At 37.1% G+C, this 22,797-nt stretch overlaps 1 protein-coding gene, 1 long non-coding RNA gene and 1 pseudogene across 5 annotated transcripts; 1 reads left to right on the top strand and 2 right to left on the bottom strand.

Annotated features, from left to right (window-relative positions):
- Positions 1-2,350: 2,350 nt before the first annotated feature.
- On the top strand, positions 2,351-10,567 carry LOC113326948 (annotated as a pseudogene).
- Positions 10,568-11,146: 579 nt separating this feature from the next.
- On the bottom strand, positions 11,147-14,781 carry LOC113326949 (uncharacterized protein C1450.15-like). Its single transcript, XM_026574603.1, has 8 exons — positions 14,511-14,781; positions 14,339-14,404; positions 14,201-14,243; positions 12,619-12,673; positions 12,468-12,516; positions 12,205-12,272; positions 11,940-12,048; positions 11,147-11,503 (listed from the first exon to the last, which is right to left on the bottom strand). Exons 1-8 carry the CDS (start codon positions 14,694-14,696, stop codon positions 11,387-11,389), a joined length of 693 nt encoding a protein of 230 aa, XP_026430388.1. The 5' UTR covers positions 14,697-14,781; the 3' UTR covers positions 11,147-11,386.
- A 3,068-nt stretch (positions 14,782-17,849) lies between these two features.
- LOC113325962 lies at positions 17,850-21,022 on the bottom strand. Of its 4 annotated transcripts, XR_003348203.1 has the most exons (5): positions 20,835-21,022; positions 19,167-19,240; positions 18,742-18,999; positions 18,578-18,646; positions 17,850-18,109 (listed from the first exon to the last, which is right to left on the bottom strand). It is a non-coding gene; the product is annotated as an uncharacterized LOC113325962 (long non-coding RNA). The 4 variants fall into 4 exon arrangements; XR_003348201.1 differs by lacking the exon at positions 17,850-18,109 and having other exon boundaries at positions 18,332-18,646; XR_003348202.1 differs by lacking the exon at positions 17,850-18,109 and having other exon boundaries at positions 18,332-18,646; positions 18,742-18,965.
- Positions 21,023-22,797: the final 1,775 nt, after the last annotated feature.

Here is a 22,797-nt window from a genome sequence, read left to right as displayed (position 1 = left end):
GTTCAGGAGGTAATGTTGTTGGTGAAAGAGTTGGTCACGGTTCAGGACTTGGCTATGCTCAGGAGGTGGTGCTGGTTATGGTTTAGTAGGTGTTGTTGTTGGTGGAGGAGTCGGTCATGGTTCAGGAGGTGTTGTTGATGGAGGAGTTGGTAAATGTGGTAGAGTAGGCATTGGATTGGGTGGTAGTTCTAGTGGGGATGGAGGTGTTGGTGGAGGTGAGTTTTCGGTTCAGTAGGTGGTGGCAGTGAAGGGTATCGACAGGGTGGTGAATAAATGGTGCTGGTGGAGGTGGAGCGAAGGTATTGGTGGAGGTTCCAGAAGTGCTGTTGTTGAGTGAGTTATGAGTGTGACCTAATGTTTTGACTGATGGGGGATGAAAAATGAAATATGTAGCGAGCCAACGCACGACTGTGGCCACATACACACTGCACATCATTTATGGCTTTAATAAATCACCTAATGTATTCCTTCACCATCATTGAATCTTCAAGTCTGATTTGTTGTTAATTTCTTTTGCAGGTTTCTTTTGCCAAAAGTGGTCTAATTAAACTAGGAATCCTTGTTTGGTATGGTGCGATCAGGCTAACCATTGGCTATGGCAAAATTTGCTAGGCAAGAATAACTATACTCTTTTTCTGTTACAAGGCCAATGTTTCTCTATGTTGACCATCTATTTTCTTGCTTATGCAGTGGAAGGAGGTTGAGTACAGTGTATGAGAACCATCCAAAGTTCAACTTGTCACAACACGCTAGTGCTCTTGATGGATTCTCATGTCAAAATAGGTTTTTAAGCTCAAGTTTCCTTTACTCATTGCCCACACAGAAACCTAGTTCTGAAGGAGCACCAGGTGCTGCAAGGAATTCATTGAAACTGTAAAGGGATATATTTATCTTCATGCAGCTGGGATTTTTATGATTTGACCCCCGGTTATTTTATTACACATTCTTAGAAGCTCTAGAATTATCAAGATAGATGATTTTTTACAAAGAGTTTCTTTTAATTGGTAATAGTGTTGTTTTAAGAGAATAATGTAGCTCTGTTGGTCGATCATGTAAGGTTGTTGGTGAGGAAGGAATTAAGCTTCTTCTGAACTTTCATTTCTTCTTTCAAGAGATTGTGCAGTGAACTTTAGCAGACAAATATGTTATAAGGAAAACACTTTAGAAGATACTTTCGGTACCATTAAGGTGGTGCAAGACTTGTGTCAGTTGCCCTTCCATGCAATACATTTTTTTTTAAGTATACTTGCTTTATTCTGAAGTCGGGTGCTCAACAAAGTTTATCAAAGGGCTGGGTGGTTAGATGGTGGAAGGAGTTTCTATCTTGTAGACTTGTTAGCCAAAATGTCTTGCAGATGCATTCTTCTTATATGTAGACTTACCTTGTGCACTTCTCTAGATCATACCCTTTCCCTTCACTTATACGAGTTTATAAGCACTGAGAAGTAACATCATTTTCTTACCTATCTGAGGAAATCTAATTTTGTAATAGCATAAGTTACAAGGAACTGGCCATTCAAAGTGAACCCACATTCAAAAGCGCACCAGTCACTGCATATGGGAATGCTCAAATCCATGACCTTTAATCTGATACTTGTTGACCTACATTGATATGTCCATAGAACTATCTAAACACATTGAATATCACGTGACACTAATTACATATGGGCAAGTAATTCTTGTTTCTCATACAGTTTTGTTGTATCTTTTAAGGTCAGTGACTCGTGCAACTGTAAATCCTCAAAGGCTGCAAAATCCACAAATTAGAAAGGTAAGTTGTCAATGATCCCTGAGCAGACATGTGACTTTGGTATACTGATAAGTTTACGATTGCAGCTTTTGTAATATATCCTGCTATTATATCTGACCACTTTTACTCTGGGGCCTACATATAGATGTCGTCTCATCTTGGCGTTTTCAAAATTACAAACAACTTAAAATTGTATGTGTTTTCAGTTTCCGAACTGGTTAAGCTTATTCACTGTCAAAGCTTTCATCTTTGACATATTGCCAGTGTTGATCTTAAAGTTTCCTTGATTAGCTGAATCAAACTTTGTTGTGCAGGCTTGGTATAGTCTTTGCACCCTGAAGGCAGGGTGCAGGAATGATTTGAATCCTCGAGTAAGTTCACCTGTAGTTTGTATTAGTGGTGCAGATAATTCACCATCCACGGCAACATATTCTTGTTATGATACACCAAAGAAAACTACTGTATGGAGTTCATTTGATACGTCTCGGAAATCTTCTGAAAGTTCAATTCCTGAAAAAGTGCTAAATCACCAGAACTTCGTTGATTCCAATTCCACGGTTGGTAAACCTGTAGTAAGCACTAGCACTTCTTTGCCAGAAAGGTCTAATGCTGCAGAAACTTTCAGTGATTCAAATATGGAAATGCCTTATGGGAGAGATGAAGCAATGATCTACCCAGATCCTGTTAGTAATGAATTTATTGACCATGGGTTAGGTGAAAGCTTTGCTGATGTTTTTGATGATGATGAGTTCTTTCAGGTAACATGTGCTCATTATCATATTTCATGATGTAAGTAGTATTGTAATAAAACTTCAATTTGAAGCTTAAATTTTTTTTCTGTTCTTCATTTCTTGATTTCAGAATCTTGATGTGGATCAAATCATTCACAAACAATTCCGCTCAACTTGCACTCAACAATTATCAATGCCTGAGCTTCCACCTTTCACCCCAGTTGTACAAATAGATAACTGTAGAAGTGCTGAAGGGTCATGTTTGCCGCCAGAGTTATCCGCGAACTGTGGTCATGGACAGAAGGTATATTCTTTGTGTTCTGATCAACTCTGCCCATCTCATATTCTCGTTTTTTTTTTTTTTTTTGATACATATTAGTAAAATTGATCCAGGTAGCACTTTGCCCAGAAGCTGCAACTCATTTGCAGGAGATGAAGGAGTTACTAATTTCCATATCCAATGAGCTTCTTGACAATGTGGATGATCTAAGAAGCTCACCTCAGTTAAGGAAGCTTAACCAGGATAGGTTAGTCCCTCTTTTGTGTATGTATTGTTCCCCAGTTATCTTTCCCAATACACTCTTTGATTCTAATTTGAGTGTGAGAAACTATTATTTTATCTTTTTACTCATAACCAGGTTGCAGTTGAGCAAGGAAGTTAGGCTTCTTGAGAATTATATCCAGGCTTCATCGCTGAATGAAGATAGACAGAATTTACATTTTTCAGCATCCACCACTGCATGCAGGGGTTCCAAACCTGAGACACCAGCAACCACATCCAGGATTGGTCCTCTGAGATTTGATGCTCCAGTCCATATGCATACCGATTTTAACTACTGTATTAGTGGGGCGACCTCATCATTGTCATTATCTTCTGTGGGTAGCTCTGTCACACCAGGCTCTCTGGAAAGGGAAGCCTTTACTCAAAAGATCATTGATGTTAAATATGTCGACGGATCGAATGACAAGGGATGTTGGAGTAGTAGTAACTTTCCATGGACTGAAGAGCTGGAGGTTCGTTTCTAAACTACATGAGTGAATCTAATGGTATGCCTATATGTATGTATGTTATCTCCATGAATCCCACCAAAAGGTATATTCAAATTCCAATGAGTAAGGTATATAGATACTCATAAGTATCGGTGGTGCTTATCTATTGTTTTTCTTTTTAAGCATCTTTCTTGCTTCTGGTAGCTTCAAGAGCAACAGATCATCGACTTATTGCATCAACAGATGTCCATCCTAATGGAAACAGTGTGAAAGTAATAAGATTGTTTTGGCAACATATTAATATCCCCATAATAAGTTCGTGTGAGTCTAACCGTAGCGGGTAAGAATGTTCACAATCCCCATGGGAAGCTAGTACTTGAAGAGTGCATGCAGTTCTGTTTGTCTGTAGTCATATATCTAAGATACATCTCTTCTGACAATTAGTATTATACAAGTGTCTTTTGATTTTTGTATTGTACAACTTCTTCTGAATTTTAGTGCATTGCTTCAGGCCAATAACTGGAAAGTACTTGGGAATCGTTCGTTTCGCCTCAATCAGAGGGAGGTGATTAATGCTACAATGAGCGGCTGTGATGTTTTTGTTTTGATGCCAACTGGAGGCGGAAAGAGTTTGAAATACCAGGTAGGAAAATAACTATGAGCTTCTATGCCTGTGCATAAATCAATGGCCATTCATAACTAAGAATTTTATCACATTGTCCTGGACTCTGGTGTAACCTGAGACATGTTCCATAAAGAAAGTGGGTAATAATTTTATCTCAGTTTTCACTAGGTTAATAGGGTTTGCTAGTGGCCTTAGTCTTCTCTTGGATGAAACTAAACTGTTAAAGGCGCACACTGAACAAAAACTAGTGATTATGATTCTTTAGGATGTCATTTTCATTTTTTTGCTTTCCACTCTTCTCTTTCGCCAGAAAGAGTTATTGAGTGTCATTCAACATAAGCAACAACACTGAATGCTCATTCTTTGGCGGTCTCGAAAAATCTGACGGAAACAGAAAATGCACATCAAGTTATATCGTGTATTTTATTAACCCAATTAGTTCCTTTATTAAACTCCATGGTGTTCTCCACAGCTTCCTGCTCTTGTATGTGAGGGTGTAACCTTGGTGATTTCACCTCTTGTGTCTCTCATTCAAGATCAAATTATGCATTTGCAACAGGTACTGTATATTTATGTTACTTTCTATTAATTAATGGTTTTGACTTCTCTTTCTCCTATCAGATTTTAGTTTAACAATTCCTCTGAATTGCTTGAATTAGGCCAATATCCCTGCTGCTCATTTGAGTGCCAATATGGACTGGACTGAACAGCAAGAGATATTTAGAGAACTGAGCTCTAGTTGCTGTAAATACAAGTTATTATATGTCACTCCTGAGAAAGTTGCTAAGTGAGTGCTTTCTCACTCTAATTTTAGATATATATGAATGTGCTGATTAGTTAATGGCCGCATTTCCTGTTTATTTTATGTTCACCTTGCTTTCATCTAAGTACGTAACAGAACCCTCAGTAAACCAGTTCTGCTTCCATTGAGATTTTGAGGCATTGGTTACTTAATAAGCCATTTGTTACCTTACCCTAAATTAGAGAAAGTACAAAATTGCTTTTGTATGATTACAAAATGAGCTGCACTGTTCTATAATTATTAAAAAGAGTTAATGAGGCTTGGGGGAACCTTTTCTGTAATGAGATACCTTGGAATTTAGTACTGTCTTTAATGTTCACATGACACTGATTTGAGTGCAGGAGTGATGTTTTGTTGAGACAATTGGAAAAATTGCATGCACGTCAATCTCTTTCGAGGATAGTTGTGGATGAAGCTCATTGTGTAAGCCAATGGGGGCATGACTTTAGACCGGACTATCAGGTTCGACTAAAAAGTCTTTTCATTTTCATACTGTAATGGTTGCTTTGTGCATATCTGTGTACGCTCGATTTGTTTCCTATAATGCATTTGTATTTTGTAGTATAGACATGCACACAGGGGAATTCTTGTCATTTTTTGAGATATATGTACATTTACATTTTTAGAGATGGAAAACAACTTGCACCCACTTTTCTTTTTTCTTTTTTGTTCTTAATTCATTTACATGGCGTTTACACTTGCCTGTAGAACCTAGATAGCGGATCTTGATCTGTATTCTGAGACATAATCTATGACAATTCAAGGATCATCCCATGCTTGCCGTAGCTGGTTTAAGCTAATAATAGAGTGGATAGCAAGCGTATGTTTTCACTGAGGTGTCCACGGCATGTAAAATATGAGTGGAGATCTCATTTCCCCTTTGCAATATTTTTACTCTATATTTGACAAGCCTCACGAATGGCGACTTGCAGGTACTCCACGGTTCCCAAGACAAATAACTGTATGGAGGACATCGACAAATTCATTAGAGACAACCATCTTGATGAATGCGGCATTATATATTGTCTTTCCAGAATGGACTGTGAGAAAGTTGCGGAGAAGTTGCAGGTTTGTCTCTCTCTCTCTCTCTCTCTCTCTCTCTCTCTCTCTCTCTCTTTTTTGTCTGAGAGTTTGGATGACACTGAAGGCTTAGATTGTTTTCAAAGCCAAACTCTTCAACCTAGTGCTGGCAGTGGGCAGTATCCAATTGTTACTTTTTAATGTCATCTAGTTTATTTTGAATTAATGTCCAAACACCACATTGATAGATTTGAACTGGGTGGAAAGAGGAGAACACGGTTTTACCCTGTTTTGAACTTAGGATGTGATTCATCTGTTGAAATCAGTTCTTCTAACAAAGTCATTCCTTGAGAATTGTTTTAGGAAATGTCAGTGTGTGTGGCACATGGTTGGGTCCTTATTTACTATTCTATCTGGGACACTGACATAACACTGGCACACTATCCTGTTCTACACATGCAATCCTCCTAAATGAAGTTATAAGCATGCCTGACATGGTCATTGATCCATCACAACTACGCTTTCCACGTCTCCTGCTTGTGCACCATTGTACTTTCTAGATTCTGTCATGTTTGCTCTATTCATAATAGAAATAATAGAATGAATAGAAGGGAATTGAGGTACAGATGAGAAAGTTTTGAGGTGGATGAAGAAAATGTGCGTTCTTAACCGCATCTGTACAAGAAGTTGTAACCATTCTCATATCATATCTCATAATCAGGCAGACTTACCTAATTTATTAGTGTCATTACCTTGAATGGCAGTCTAGTTCCACCAGTGAAAACTGCTTTAATGTGGATTCAAAAGTTTGGTATCGAAAAATTTGCTCATTAGGTTTGATTTTACAGTTAAAGGTTGTTTTGATGTTCAGGAGTGTGGTCACAAAGCATCGTTTTACCATGGTAGCATGGACCCTGACCAACGAGCATTTGTTCAAAAGCACTGGAGTGAAGATAAGATCAATATAATATGTGCAACAATAGCATTCGGAATGGGTAAAATTGATTTTTCTCCTAATTTACTCTGCCATAGCTCATATAGATATATATTTCGTATTTTGACCTATACATGTTGCAGGTATTAACAAACCTGATGTCCGCTTTGTCATCCATCATTCACTTCCAAAATCAATCGAAGGTTACCAAAATCAATCGAAGGTGCCTTTTTGCGCTTCAGGTCCTAGGCGCTTCTAGTGCGCCGCTTTACGAATTGGTTTAAATTAGAAAATAAAAAGCTTGCCTTTGAAGCCCAGTAGGGCCTGTTTCACGTTTTCTAACTAAATACTAATAAACCTAATTTATGGGGCATGAAAACATGATGATGATGACTGTCTACATGATGATATGAATGATGCAGATATTCGTGGCTAGTATATTTAAAAGCTTTTAGGTAGAATAGGCAGTATCAGTATGCCATATGCTTAGTTAGTTTAATTGTTCCTTTCATTATGTCTGAACTTCGTAGTTTTCTTTTATTAAGTTAGCAACTTCTTATTTATACATATTATTATATATTTAAAAAGCTCGCTTCCGCTTTACGCTTTCGCAGCGCTTTACGCTTTAGTATGAGAGCGCTTCGCCCCACGCTTTCGCTTTTTAAAACCTTGCAATCAATTACTTGAAAGGCCTAGGGACTTAAGTACTCTATCTATTATTATCTTTATAAATTTTGGGTTCCGCTTTTTGTCAGACTGCTTTTTCTGATTTGGGCAGATTCGAGTCAAGAATATGCTTACTCATGGAGCCGCGGAGCCAGGTCCATTTGCAGCTGGATCTAGGCGCACTTCTTTGACAAATTCAAAGTTACTGGAGACGAATATTGACAATCTTTTGCGAATGGTCTGTAGCGCAGAAATCTTCTTTTTTTGTTGGTTATGTGATTTAGATTGAGGATTGACAGAAGTGATTTTTTTTAAATGTGTAACAGGTTAGCTATTGCGAAAATGATGTTGATTGCCGACGTTTCTTACAACTTATTCATTTTGGGGAAAAGTTTGATCCTATGGCGTGTAATAAAACTTGTGATAACTGTTCCAAGACTTTAACTCATATCGAAAAGGATGTAACAGGCGTAGCAAAGCAATTGGTGAAAATCAGTTCTCTAGTTATTTGCATTTGCAGTGCTTGGACTCGTTCAATAATCATTTATTTCTTCCTGATGCTCAGGTTGAATTAGTTAAGTCAACAGGACAGAAAAATTCATCATCGCATATCCTGGAATTCTTCAGAGGTTCCATGAGCCAAATTGTAAGTTGATATGATAAAAATGTTTTCCAATTTGCTGGCTTCATATAACTGACCTTGGTGATACTGGCGATTAAAAACTCAGGTTAAGAAGCATCGATACGACTTGGTGAAGCATCAGGTTAAGAAGCATCCCGAATTCTGCATCATCTTGTTACTGAGGAATTTCTTGTGGAGAAAGTTAAGAGAAGTGATTATGGATCCGTATCATCAGTGTTGAAGGTGCCGCAGTCCTTTAGTTCAATTTCTGCACAGAAAATTGTTAGTCTCTGAATCTTGCTTTAACTATTTACTGTCTTTATCCTGGTCTTTAGGTAAACGAGTCCAAGTTCTACAATCTTTGCCATGGTGGAAAGAAAATTATTTTAAGGTGCGAAAACTGTTTCTCTTGGTTGCTTGTTGCATTCCTTACGGAGTTGCTTGTTCTTAGGTCAAGCTTTGCGTCATGTGTTGCTCATTAATTTCTCGTTATCAATGAAAGAGACCCAATAAGTAGTAGTTTCGAGGAGCAAGTACTCGGACATCTTAATATGTGATATTTTATAGATAAGTTCACTTTGAGTCTATTTTCAAGAGCTCTCTGTCCCATATCAGTTGAACTTTGTTTAAGTAGCCATCCGTAGAAGAGGGGTGCGACAGGAAAGCAGTGCTAAGATAGATATTTGGATTTTGTGGGTTAGGAAGCCTATATATGCTTCTTTGTCGATATTCACATGCTTTCATGCAAGGGTAAAGCATGCATTTTTCATGTTTGCCGTGTTAAAATGAGAAGAAATATAAATGAGACAAGTAACTTACATAGGCAAATAAATCCCAATCTATTGAATTGGCAAATATAAATTAGACAGTGCTTAGTCCATTCACTTTCAACCTAGACAGATTCATGTTCATATCACGAGGGGATCCAACAACAAAGCTGCTTGACCCAAGTTTAGCTTATCCCTGCAAAATTTGGCTTATGAAAAGCCCTTAGTTGATCTAAGTAATTACAGCATCAAAGTTGATTGAAAATAGATTTTGAAGTTTGAAGACTGAAAACTGAAGAGGTTAGGATTTCATTTGATGTTTGCCACGTTGTTGCTTATTATAATGTGAGAAAGGAATGACAGACTGTCTGCATATTTTGAGGCCCTATGGGCACCACATGCAGACATGTTTAGGATCTTATTCCTACATGCCACTCCACTTCGTAATTATTGGACGCCATCATCAGTTCAAATTGTAGTGTTCACTACAAATATCCGTTGAGCTGTGAAATTGTAGTATGTGCTTTTGAAGCTTTACTTTGATGAAACTGATTTTTATTAATGGAATGTCTTTTTGTTTGTAAGATATAGATGCATCCATCTTTTAGTATTAGGTTTATCTTATATTGAATAGATATTAACGTTCAACACTATGCAAGTCCAGAAAAATGCTAACTAAGTTTTAGAAGTAGGCTTACTTTTATCCTGGTAAATCCAGCTTATAAAGTTGCAATGATAGGCTTATGTATTCTGTTTCTGTTGTCACTGATATACCTTTTAGGTTCCCGGCTCCCATGAAAACATCTAAACCTCTGGTGGCAAAAGATCCACTTGCCTCTTCAGGGAAGACGAACAACCCACAGGAAAATGAAGCTGACAAGGTAAATTACAGTCCATTTGCTATACTTTGTGCTTTTGATGCCTGAGTAAATTCCATGCCCTTGAGCATTATCAATTAAAAACACTTGTTTGTCTTCATTTTGCAGCCTCTTTCTGCCAAGATCTTTGATGCTTTGTTGTTGCTTCGAAGTGATATTTTGGACACTGCTGCTGAAGGTGTTAATGCTCACCACATATTCACGTATGTTCTCCCTCCCGTTCATTTTCGTAAGGGCTTTACTTCCTTAGATTATTTGTCCCAATTGATATATGAAAATCAATAAATCATGATACCTCTCTCTCTCTCTCTCTCTCTCTCTCTCTCTCTCTCTCACTCCCTCACTCCCACAATAGGAGGCCTACATTACAACGTATAAGCGAAAGAATTCCCCAAACAAGAGAAGAACTTCTCGAGATCAGTGGCATAGGAAGGTAAACCTGTTTGCGTTTGTACAGGAATCATTATGGGTGTTATTGTGAAATCTTACATTCGTTAAATCCACCGAATTTAGGGCAAAACTAGCCAAATATGGTGACCGGGTACTGGAATTGATCGAGCGTACAATCAAGGACTTCTACAGTAAGGGCAAGAGACGCCGCAGTGGTAGCGGTCATACTTCTGGAGCAAACCAGAGAAGTTTTAACAGAATATTATAGTATAGATAAGAGAAGTAGCAGCAGTAGTAGTAGTGACAGTGGTACTAGTTCTGAGGCAAGCAAGAGGAGGAGAACTTTGACTGGCACAATCAAGTCAGGGTTCTAAAGTGGAAGATGATGGATTCACCAGTATACTTGATTATTGAAGAAAAGAGCAACATCAGATGAAGCTCTAAAAAAAAATCCAACTTCGATGATTTTAATGCAGCCAAGTATGATCAACGCGTCGATACTGATCTAAACTGGGATGTCCTTGATGCTGGTCAAAATTGGGAGATAAGTTTATTATGCACAATGTCAGTAAGTTGTACCATACAAGTGATTCTCCTTCAAGGAATACATGTGTAATTAAAGTATATGTAATTAGTCATAAAAGATCTGTACAACACTATACCACGTTGTGGTTCTGAAAGTTATTATCTCTTAATTTCTTGTTCAAGGCAGTGAGTAAATGCCAATATCAGTTGAGCTCCCTTCTGCCTTTGCACTCTGGGACCAATTTTTGTCTTGCCCGAGGAAACCTTTGCACGCCTCCATTGCCTTTTGGGAGGCCTCTACCCCCCGATAGAAGCTGTCTACTTGAGACTGTCCCTTGGCAAGTAAGTCCTGGCACAAGGGAACAGTCCCTCAATACTCTAACGTCCACACAGCTTTTGGCCGAGTGGTTTAGTGTTACTAGTTTTTCTTGTTTTGCAATGAGCAGTGGTAAAAAAATCATACGCCTTAAATTTGCCGTGGGGGTGGTGCCCACACCATTGACGTAATGGGCTTCTATTCCGGTTGGGCCGTTGTTTGTTACTGTATCATTTTCAGCAAAATTGGAAGTTACTTTCCACGGACATTGAGGTCCTACAGGGTCTAGATTATACCCATCTGTTGGATTAGGCAAATGAAATTCAACTGGAAGAGTAATTGGATTACATTGATTAAGCTATGAGTTAGGTCACTCTTCTTTGACAAGTTCTCTTCTTTCGCCAAACACAAGAACAAACCCTAGAGAAGCCACAATCCCAATCAAATAGCCAGCTACTGCTCCATAACTGACACAGACGGGCCACTCCTACACAAAGAAGAAGTAACGTTTAAGAATTGATTGAATTGAAAGCATAAACAAAGAACCAGACATTGAATAAGTATAGTATTTATAATAACAACTTGCTCAGCAAACAAATAACTGCAGTGAAGGCATAAGAAGAAATTTGGGAACTGAGTTTAAGATACTCTAACGAACTATGCATTTATATTTCTTTCGCAACTGATAAGTTGCCCAGGACAGAGGAATTATTGCTTTTTATCATGTTAAAAATAAAAGTTTGAATGCTTCAACAGGTTTGACGGACTTGGAACAAGTTTAACCCACACATAAGAGGAACACCTTAAGCTGGGGAAAATAAGGTGCTTACCGAAAAGAAGAGACAACGTTTTGTAGTTATAAGAAACAAAAACACATTTCTGACCGACGGACAAATGATAATTATAAGAGATGTGATCATCACCTGCCATTGCCTTTCCCAATCAAGTGGCATAGGCCAAGCTCCAAACCAGGCTCCAAGAAGAGCACCATGAGATGGTACACAGATGATAATATCAATAACTCCACCAGGCCTGAGATTAGATTATTCTATCTTTAATAATAATCGCAAATAAGACTGCAAAACTAAAATCACTCCAGGTTTTGAAATCTACAGTACCAATACCAATACAATGGTAAAAAGAGAAGGGAAAAAAGAAGCAACGGGAAACATAGGAGAGAAGGCTTACTCAGTATGTGCAAATATGCGCAGCCAATCTTTACATGATGACCCAAAAACACAAGCAGTAGGAACAATCTACACACACAAAAAAAAGCCCACTTCTTACCACAAAAACTTACTAAGAGTCTAAAAAGAACTAAAAGAATGAAGCCAAACAGAAGTCGGCAATTTTGTATCCAAACTTCACAAAAAAAAATCACAACTAAGAATACAATTAAACATCGAAGAATTCAAAAAGGACAGAAGAAGGGAACTGCACTGAGTACTCACACTGAACAATGACATAAGAAGAGACCAGTTAACTGTCTTTCCTAAATCCCTGTCCCAATGGCAAAACACACAGCTTAACTCAAGAAGGGAGAATACTAAAAACCCTGTACAATACTAAGTTTGGACTCCACGATAATAATCTGTTACTCACTGAATACCAATTGGTGCGCCCAACATAACACCGCAAAATGCCATTATCAGTGCCCCTGCAAGTTTATTTCAACATTTTCTTCGTAAACACAGTACAAGCATTAAGAACAATTCATAAATAAACATCTCACTATAATATTGTAAAGGTCGATTTTGACCGGAGAGATTTTTACATGGAACTTGAGATCACATGAATACCCTTCAACTTACATTATTCCTTCCATTTTACTTCCGTTCCTAGGATATCTTAGCATTTAAAACAACACGTTGAACCACCCATATATATCATCTCTCTGGATCAAATTTCATATCTCAATCTCAATTTATCTTAATGAAATTCTTTTTCTCAGTAGTTATTGTGATTCTAAACCAGTTTAAGCAACCGAGAACATTGGTGGTGATGGTGCGAAAAAGAGAGTTCGAGATCAAAAGGGCATAAAATCTTCAACCATGACTTCGTATAAAATCCACCGACATTGATACTTATAGCAGCTTCATTTTTGGAACCCATATAATAAATTCTATAAATCTATCATCTTTATAAGTTTTTACTCTAGATTTGGGGGTATTCATAATCATTTAGTCCGAGGAGTTGGAAAAATACAGTATTTGAAGACTCATAATAACAATTTAAAGAACTCGACATGATATTGGACTATGTATTTTACTTCTTTTTTCCCACTTACACTTATACGGGATATTGGAACAAAATAATGTAAGCTATAGTTATAATGGATATGTCAACTCTAACTGTCTATGGAAATGCCTTGCAGGAAGTCAGGTGACTGCTTATTTATTATGCTATGTTTTTGGTCAGCTTATTTCAACTATTTAAATCTTTCAACTCTAATTGTCCGTAGAAATGCCTAGCGTTACGCGATCTTTTTGGTCATTAATGAATTAACCCAATGGTACTTTTTGAACTTGAACTCTCTGTGGAAATGCTTAATAGGAACTCGAGAATTACATAAGGCATTATGCTATGTTTTGTTCATTACTAATGTATTAGATGCAGATTGGGGTTCACCGGAGTCAAGACTCATCTACCTAGCTCAACTTCGTACAGAAAATAGAATCAACGACAATGTACAAAAATATCATAAACCAGGATACAGTAATTTGGATGTAATATTGTTATAATGGGAGTTTAAGCTTTGTGCCAACTTTTTCTCTTAACAAAACTTTATGTTATCCTCCCTCAACAGGAAAACAACAACGTTTAAATTGTCAGAGCCCTAGAACCATTGGGCTAGCTGGACTTCCTGTGAAAAACGATAACGAACAGCAGAATCATAGAGATATCCATTTACAATAGCCAAGAAGAATGGCAATCGCATCGCGCGTGTGCCTCTGCTATACCCCATTGAAAAAGGATGATAACATTTACCAATTAAAGTCAGACAGTTACCAATTCATGACTACCCTAAACTTTTCATTTCACATTTAGCTCATTGAAGCATATTTATCTAGCACTTCAATCAAACAGCTTTCGTCCATGATTGACCATTTTTAAAATGAAAACATGAATACGAACTGAATTTCCGAACAATCGAATAGCAATTATAACATTGTTTATAACATACCAATGGGTAGACCAATGATTCCTCGCCCAACTGCCTTCCCATACTGTTAATCAAGCCACTAATAAATTCCAAAATAAATTATCCATAATTCTGATAAGGAAAAAAAAAAAGAGAAGGAGTTTAACTTTTGTAACTTACAGAGCATTGTTGAGGATCTTGTCGTAAGAGACTGTATAGTAAAATCAGAATTGGACTTTGAACAACCTTTAAAATCCCAACAGAAACAAATTAGCTAAGTTAATCAAATTGTAAAATTGAACAGTAAAAAAAGAAAAGAATAATGAAGATGGAAAGGTATATTTTTAATTACCCAGAGGAAAATTAGGGTTTGAGTTGGATTAGAGATGAGATTAATAGAGAAGAAATTTTGAGCAACCCAGTATGTAATTGCTAATCCTAAAACAGAGCTTGAATGTAACAAAAACGATGCGGAAACCGTAACGGAGTTGGGATGTTGGCCTCTGATTGACTGATTTGTGCCTGATTTTTTCTCCATTTTTCCTTGAGAAATTGGTAGTACTTGTTGAGAGATCTCAGTGATTTCAAAAAAGAAAATGTTGTTTTCAGAGTTCAGACGAAAGTCAGAAGCGAGAGGATTAGTGAATGTACTCTTCCACCTGACTTGGGCTTGGGCCGCGAAAATTTCTTCAAACGGCCTGTCAAAGATCTTGTAGGCATACCATGAAAGTTGAATGTCAAAAGAAGCTTGCATCTCCATGCCACCACTCAGATACAAACTAAGAACAAGGACTGCACGGGCGGCAGCGGCCGCAGCAGCCACCACTCGTCCCAATTCGCAGGAATGCCAATGCGGATAATGTTGGAAAACACAGTTTTGTTTTAAACTAAAAGTAGATGGACCATGATTTGATCCCTACACCCGGTGCTCATGAGATGTTTTTTCATTAGTCCCACATAGATTAAAACCTTAAGAATTATTAGACTTAAATATCGTGGGTTTTGGATGAAGAGCATAGGTCTAACACATTTTATGTGTGAGGGAGAAAAATTACGCCTTGTTTGTTTGCAGCTGACTCATCTGAGTTGTCTGGATCTGACTGAAATCACCTGACTCATCTGGATCTGACTCACTAAGGTCTGACTCAAAAAACTGATCTTTTTTAGACATAAAATACCCTTGTGTAGATTGGGCTAACTTAGCATCATTTACTTTACTCATTTCATTTACAACCTTGAACTAAAAACAAATACATACATATACATCTGTTGTACAATATATAACGTTCATTCACCAATAATAACATGTTCAGTAGAAGTTAAATGGTAAGTTGTACATAATGGGAAATGTTCCAAGCTGCGAACTTCGAGAAATCAATAAGACCAAGGACTGCACAGGCGGCAGCGGCCGCAGCAGTCACCACTCGTCCCAATTCGCAGGAATGCCAATGCGGATAATGTTGGAAAACACAGTTTTGTTTTAAACTAAAAATAGATGGACCATGATTTGATCCCTACACCCAGTGCTCACCAGATGCTTTTTCATTAGTCCCACATAGACTAAAACCTTAAGAATTATTAGACTTAAATACCGTGGATTTTGGATAAAGAGCATGGGTCTAACACATTTTATGTGTGAGGGAGAAGACTTACACCTTGTTTGTTTGCAGCTGACTCATCTGAGTCGTCTGGATCTGACTGAAATCACCTGACTCATCTGGATCTGACTCATTAAGGTCTGACTCAGAAAATATGTTTGTTTTGTGAATCAGACCTGACCCAAAAAACTGATATTTTTTAGACATAAAATACCCTTGTATAGATTGGCTAACTTTGCATCATTTACTTTACTCAGTTCATTTACAACCTTGAACTAAAAAAAATACATACATATACATCCGTTGTACAATATATGACGTTCATTAACCAATAATAACATGTTCAGTAGAAGTTGAATGGTAAGTTGTACATAATGGGAAATGTTCCAAGCTGCGAACTTCGAGAAATCAATAAGACCAAGGACTACACGGGCGACAGCGGCCACCACTCGTCCCAATTCGCAGGAATGACAATGCGGATAATGTTGGAAAACACAGTTCTGTTTTAAACTAAAAATAGATGGACCATGATTTGATCCCTACACCCAGTACTCACCAGATGCTTTTTCATTAGTCCCACATAGGCTAAAACCTTAAGAATTATTAGACTTAAATACCGTGGGTTTTGGATGAAGAGCATGGGTCTAACACATTTTATGTGTGAGGGAGAAAACTTACATCTTGTTTGTTTGTAGCTGACTCATCTGAGTCGTCTGGATCTGACTGAAATCACCTGAATCATCTGGATCTGACTCATTAAGGTCTCACTCAGAAAACATGTTTGTTTTGTGAGTCAGACCTGATTCACAAAACTGATCTTTTTTAGACATAAAATACCCTTGTATAGATTGGGCTAACTTTGCATCATTTACTTTACTCAGTTCATTTACAACCTTGAACTAAAAACAAATACATACGTATACATCTGTTGTACAATATAAGACGTTCATTCACCAATAATAACATGTTCAGTAGAAGTTGAATGGTAAGTTGTACATAATGGGAAATGCTCCATGCTGCGAACTTCGAGAAATCAATAAGACCAAGGACTGCACGGGCGGCAGCGGCCGCAGCAGCCACCACTCGTCCCAATTCGCAGGAATGCCAATGCGGATAATGTTGGAAAATACAGTTTTGTTTTAAACTAAAAATAGATGGACCATGATTGGATCCCTACACCCAGTGCGCACCAGATGCTTTTTCATTAGTACCACATAGACTAAAACCTTAACAATTATTAGACTTAAATACTGTGGATTTTGGATGAAGAGCATGGGTCTAACACATTTAATGTGTGAGGGAAAAGACTTACACCTTGTTTGTTTGCAGATGACTCATCTGAGTCGTCTGGATCTGACTGAAATCACCTGACTCATATGGATCTGACTCATTAAGGTCTGACTCAGAAAATATGTTTGTTTTATGAGTCAGACATGACTCACAAAACTGATCTTTTTTAGACATAAAATACCCTTGTATAGATTGGGCTAAGTTTGCATCATTTACTTTACTCAGTTTATTTACAACCTTGAATTAAAACAAATACATACATATACATCTGTTGTACAATATATGACGTTCATTCACCAATAATAACATGTTCAGTAGAAGTTGAATGGTAAGTTGTACATAATGGGAAATGTTCCAAGATGCGAACTTTGAGAAATCAATAATACAAAGGACTGCATGGGCGGCAGCGGTCGCAGCAGCCACCACTCGTCCCAAGTCGCAGGAATGCCAATGCGGATATTGTTGGAAAACACAGTTTTGTTTTAAACTAAAAATAGATGGACCATGATTTGATCCCTACACCCAGTGCTCACCAGATGATTTTTCATTAGTCCCACATAGACTAAAACCTTAACAATTATTAGACTTAAATACCGTGGGTTTTGGATGAAGAGCATGGGTCTAACACATTTTATGTGTGAGGGAGAAGACTTACACCTTGTTTGTTTGCAGCTGACTCATCTGAGTCGTCTGGATATAACTTATTAAGGTTTGACTCAGAAAATATGTTTGTTTTGTGAGTCAGACCTGACTCACAAAAGTGATCTTTTTTAGACATAAAATACCCTTGTATAGATTGGGCTAACTTTGCATCATTTACTTTACTCAGTTCATTTACAACCTTGAACTAAAAACAAATACATACATATACATCTATTGTACAATATATGACGTTCATTCAGCAATAATAACATGTTCAGTAGAAGTTGAATGGTAAGTTGTACATAATGGGAAATGTTCCAAGATGCGAACTTCGAGAAATCAATAAGACCCCTCAAATTTTCCACCAGTACGGAGGTCTCTCATTAGCATAGCTTTCACAGATAGACATCCCACCAAGACCCTGAACAAACAAAAATGTCCTTTTAGTATCATCGTAGATGAACCACAGCTAATTGAATCACTGCAGATGTATTATTTCCATTTAATTTTACACCCGACCCTCCATAGAAGATAGAGCTAAACTAGCATTTTCCTGCTGACAAGTCCAAATCCCCTTGATCTCCTAGTTTTTCTGTCCGTGATAAGTCTAGCTGCACATCAAATGATCCAATACGTATTGAACATTTTATGTAAGAAAACATGAGTGAAATTTTCATTGTCTCGGGGAATCTTATACATTTAAATCTCAGGATCTCACAATGCAATGATGCATACAAAATTCAATTTCACTTGATTATTTTCTTGTGCCAAAAGAGAAGGAAAACTAATATCCTAAAAAAAACACAGTGCTTTTAGAAACAAGAATGAGCAAAACCACTGCAGCCAGCCAATATACAGGATGTAAAGGGAACAAACAACAGTTGCTAACCGTCAGTAACTTCACCAAAGCTGTCACATTTTTCCTTAAGTTGCCGGTCATCGGTATTATAAGAAAGACCTACAGGCAATAGTAAAAATTGAGTTAATCGAACAGAAAAACATCATTTGAGGAGGACTTACACTCCAATCTCTCACTAAAGAATACTACAATACCTCCAACATGCAACTTTGATCCTCCAGGCTCTCCTGACATACACTGGAAAACATTGTACATAGATGCCAAAGAACAATGTCCATTTGATGCAGATAAATTTTACATCAATATGCAAAAGGGATCTAGGAACAATTTCCAATCCACCTCTGCCCATAGCAACATTATGCAGTCCGTCACTCCCAAACATATTCAAGGGAGAAGTTTGGTAATATTTGCTGACGAACTACTTGGCAAGGATATAGCTCGTTAAAACATATCTATATCAAGACCTTGCAACTAATTAATATGTATAATATCAAAATATCTATATCAACTAATTAATATGTATAATACTTTAATCTCCGAGAATACAAAACATTATGCTTGATAAGCCAATACAGTTAAAGCATAATTATTTAAAAAGTATATGTATCTGATCACTAACCTGACTCAGTGGACAGGAACACAATGACCTTGTATGTGCTTTTGCGAGACAAAATCGACGAAAAACAAACGACACTACAACATTATAAAAAAAAACACAATGGGTCATCTTCATATAACCTCTAATGGCCAAAATGCAGCTTCTAATAGGGTTCAGACATTTAAGCAAGAATTCGTTAAAAGAAAATAACTCATACCTTGTCTAATTAGTTCAAAGCCTCAAACTATCAAAAAAATGGAACCCGGGTCATGCCAAGATACGAAAAAGTATTATATGAGAGCCCGGACCAGTGTTTCAAAAAACGTTTTGAAGCGCGTATTGGTGCGCTCTTTTTGGCGCTTCAATAAAGAATCGCTTCAATACGGGCGCTTTAGTACTATGTCAATATATTTTAGAAAAAAAAAGGGTTTAAAATCTAAAAAATAGGTTTTAGATAAGTCTCCCTTTTATGTTTTAGTAGAAAAAATCCCTAAAAACTAGCTTAAAATCTCAACAAGCCGACTATTTAGAGACTTCAAACTTTTCATATTTTATTCTAGAACTTCTTCTTCCTTTTTTTCTCTTTCTTTTATTCTACTGCTATTCTACACTTCTGTTCTTCTGATCTGCAATGGGTAGCCAGCCTACCAAAGCTAACAAATCCACAAAAACAAATACCCATCTTGGAAATATGGTACTGAAATTGAAGGTCCAATTATTTGAGGAAGACGTGTGTTTCCTATGTGCAGTGCAAGTTCTGTGATAAAAAAAATTCAGGAGGGGTTAGTAGGTTCAAAAGTCACCTAGGGCAGCCGCATAAGGAAGTTTTTGGTTTTATGTTAGGAAGTTTCACATATATATTTGTAAGTATGTAATTATATATATATATATATATTGAAGATACGTTTCAACAACGTTTTGAAGCTGCACTTTACGCTTTACTAGGATAGCGTATCGCTTCACTAAAAAGTTTTTTGAAACACTGGTCCGGACTAGTAAAAAAAAGAAGAAGAACTTAACTCGAAATCACTTGCAAGTTCTTTCAAGGTTTTAAGAGATCATCTCCAAAATTTACAGCATTCATGGCTTCTATAGTACATGATAAAAATAACATGCAAAAGCATAACCGATAAGGATCAAAATGATCATAGCTGAGGTAAAAATATAGTCATGATGTTCAAGGCAATGCATACTACGCGGTTGAATACAATAATATACATATATCACAGATCATTCAATATAATCTATATATCTTGTAAAGATATAGGGATAGAGATATGCAGTTTAGTAGTAAGAAATTAGCCTGGTGTGTTATTAACGTCTGATGGGGTTTCCTGATCCTCTTCAAACATTTCATCGAATGCCTTGTGTGCAATTACATATATAGATAAACTTACTTAGTTCACGAAAAATTTCATAAATCAATTGATAAACGTAAATAAAACCAAGAAAAATAAACATGGGTTTTAATCAAATTTAAAATGCAGCAAAGGTACACTGGCTAATGCTACAACATCTACTAACACAAGCCGAAGACCCAATAGAATATAGAAACAGAAGATGATTCATAATCTAAACCTTAACAATTATCTAGATTTCACAACAAAGAAAAACCCTAAAACACGTTACAATCAAAACTACCCAGCACACAATTCATACACTATTAATAAAATATAGGAGAAGTTATACCTACAGTTGATGAAACCAAAATCCTGAATAACACCTTTCTTTTTATTACCAAAAGTAACGAAGATCAGTTGAGATATGATGGGATCAGATAAAATCGATGAAGAAGATCAGATAACGAGATGAATGAGATCAGATGAAAGAAGTGAAGGAGATTTAGGGTTTGTAGTTCCCCTTTTGTTGTAGATGAGAAAGAGAAAGAAAGGAAACGAAATGAAAGAGACTTTTCTTTTGAAGGATGAGGGCATTATAGTCGTTAGACATGACTCGGAGGTAAAGACCATCGAGTCAGGGGCATCTCCATGCCTGAGTCAATCGTACCCGAGTCAGGGGTTACCTCTGACTCAGACGCCGAGTTAGGGGTTGCGAGAAATTGAAAACAAACGATCTGAGATTCGGCCCGAGTGAGGGGTTGACTCAGACCCAGACGCCGAGTCAGCTGCTAACAAACAAGGTGTTAGTTTAGGGCGGGAAATAACACATTTTAATTGTATCATGGAGACAACTCGTCTATGGATATAACATCTCCCTTCTTAGAAGAGTAGCAGGTGATATTGTCTTTAAGACAAAGTATCTTATACGCACCTCTATTATCTTCTGTTACGGTTGTTGCTGCTGCATCCACTCATCAAGCTTTAAGTTGAGATACGTTTTACTTTTTATTTTTTTATAATTATTGTTATTAGGACCAACAAATAATTGTAAACATGGATGACTTTTCTTTGTAATTCAAGAGTGCATCAAGTTGGGGATAATTAAAGAAATCTATTCTGGCATAATAGTACTTTTCCAGAGTTCAAACATAAACACAGGCAGCCGCACACAATTTTTTGTGTACTCTTAACATCACCCAACCTTTCAACATTTAACTCAGATGGATGGTTTATCACTGCGTGTTATTTTTTATTTGGATAATATTGTTGGGAATAAGCAGTGGTTATGATTTAACACACCAGCACAACTGATATTATGAGTAAAATGCACCTCCTATTTCACATGGCAATGATATATTAAGAAATCTTAATCAGCTAGTTAGGACTTAGGAGATTATTAGCTTCTTTGATCGCTCACAGTTAACTCATGTCAAGTTTGTTGTAGCATGATTTTTGGTATTTGGTTAGTATTGTTGTTAATTGCTCGGACTTTAAATTTATAAGTTAATTTGTCTTTTTGCGCTTGTAGGATGCATACTCTGGGTGATACCCATTTTAGTGTTCCCGTACTACTGTGAACTATTTGATCTTGTGGCATCTAGGTGCTGGATTTGGTGTACAAAAATCCATACCTATTAGATTTGAAGTCATTTTGAAATTGATCGTTCATTTCCCATTCCTCATTCCTCGAAGTTCAAACCTTCATTCCTCAAAGTAAACAAGAAGGAAGTTCAAACATCGGAAATGTTACCAATCTACATGTGTATAAAATTGTTAGAAGCATAAAGTCGGTGGAAAAATGTTGTAATCTTTCTTAACAATAACAGAGGAGATCGGAGACTTATTTATACAAGAACTTAGAAAGGACAGAGTCAACATGACTAGTCTTGACTAACAACTAAGAGTAATTACAGCTAATAACTGTAGGTAATAACAAATACTTACAGCTAATAACAACTAGTAACATCTAATAACTGTCAGGTGAAAAAAGAGACTAACAACTAACAGTTTGTTTACATTTTTACACACACTCGCTTAACACCCTTCCGCAAACGAATGACATCTGGAACAGAGACATTTATCTTTTCGCGAATGAATTCAAAAAGAAAGAAGTTAACGCCTTATTCAGAGAGTGTCAGCAAGTTGGTCCTTTGTTGATATATGTCGAACATGCGAAGCTTTAGCAGGAACTAACTCCCGGACAAAATGGAAAGCAATCTCCACATGCTTCATGCGATTGTGAAATATATGATTAGCTGATAAATGCGTGTAACACCCATACTATCACACCAGAGAATAGGAGTACCTGAAAC

This window comes from Papaver somniferum, unplaced genomic scaffold (assembly GCF_003573695.1).
Source record: "Papaver somniferum cultivar HN1 unplaced genomic scaffold, ASM357369v1 unplaced-scaffold_10, whole genome shotgun sequence".
NCBI lineage: Eukaryota > Viridiplantae > Streptophyta > Magnoliopsida > Ranunculales > Papaveraceae > Papaver > Papaver somniferum.
The sequence above is the reverse complement of the archived record's forward strand: the minus strand, read 5'-3'. Positions and strand labels throughout refer to the sequence as shown.

Bases quoted from the DNA above. Each gene is read 5' to 3' on its own strand.
- LOC113326949 (XM_026574603.1), bottom strand. From the start codon at position 14,696: ATGGAGAAAAAATCAGGCACAAATCAGTCAATCAGAGGCCAACATCCC. The intron at 12,273-12,467 runs GTGAGTACTCAG...TTGTGTGTGTAG, and splicing joins TTCTTATGTCATTGTTCAGT to ATTGTTCCTACTGCTTGTGT. The intron at 12,049-12,204 runs GTAAGCCTTCTC...ATCTAATCTCAG, and splicing joins CGCATATTTGCACATACTGA to GCCTGGTGGAGTTATTGATA.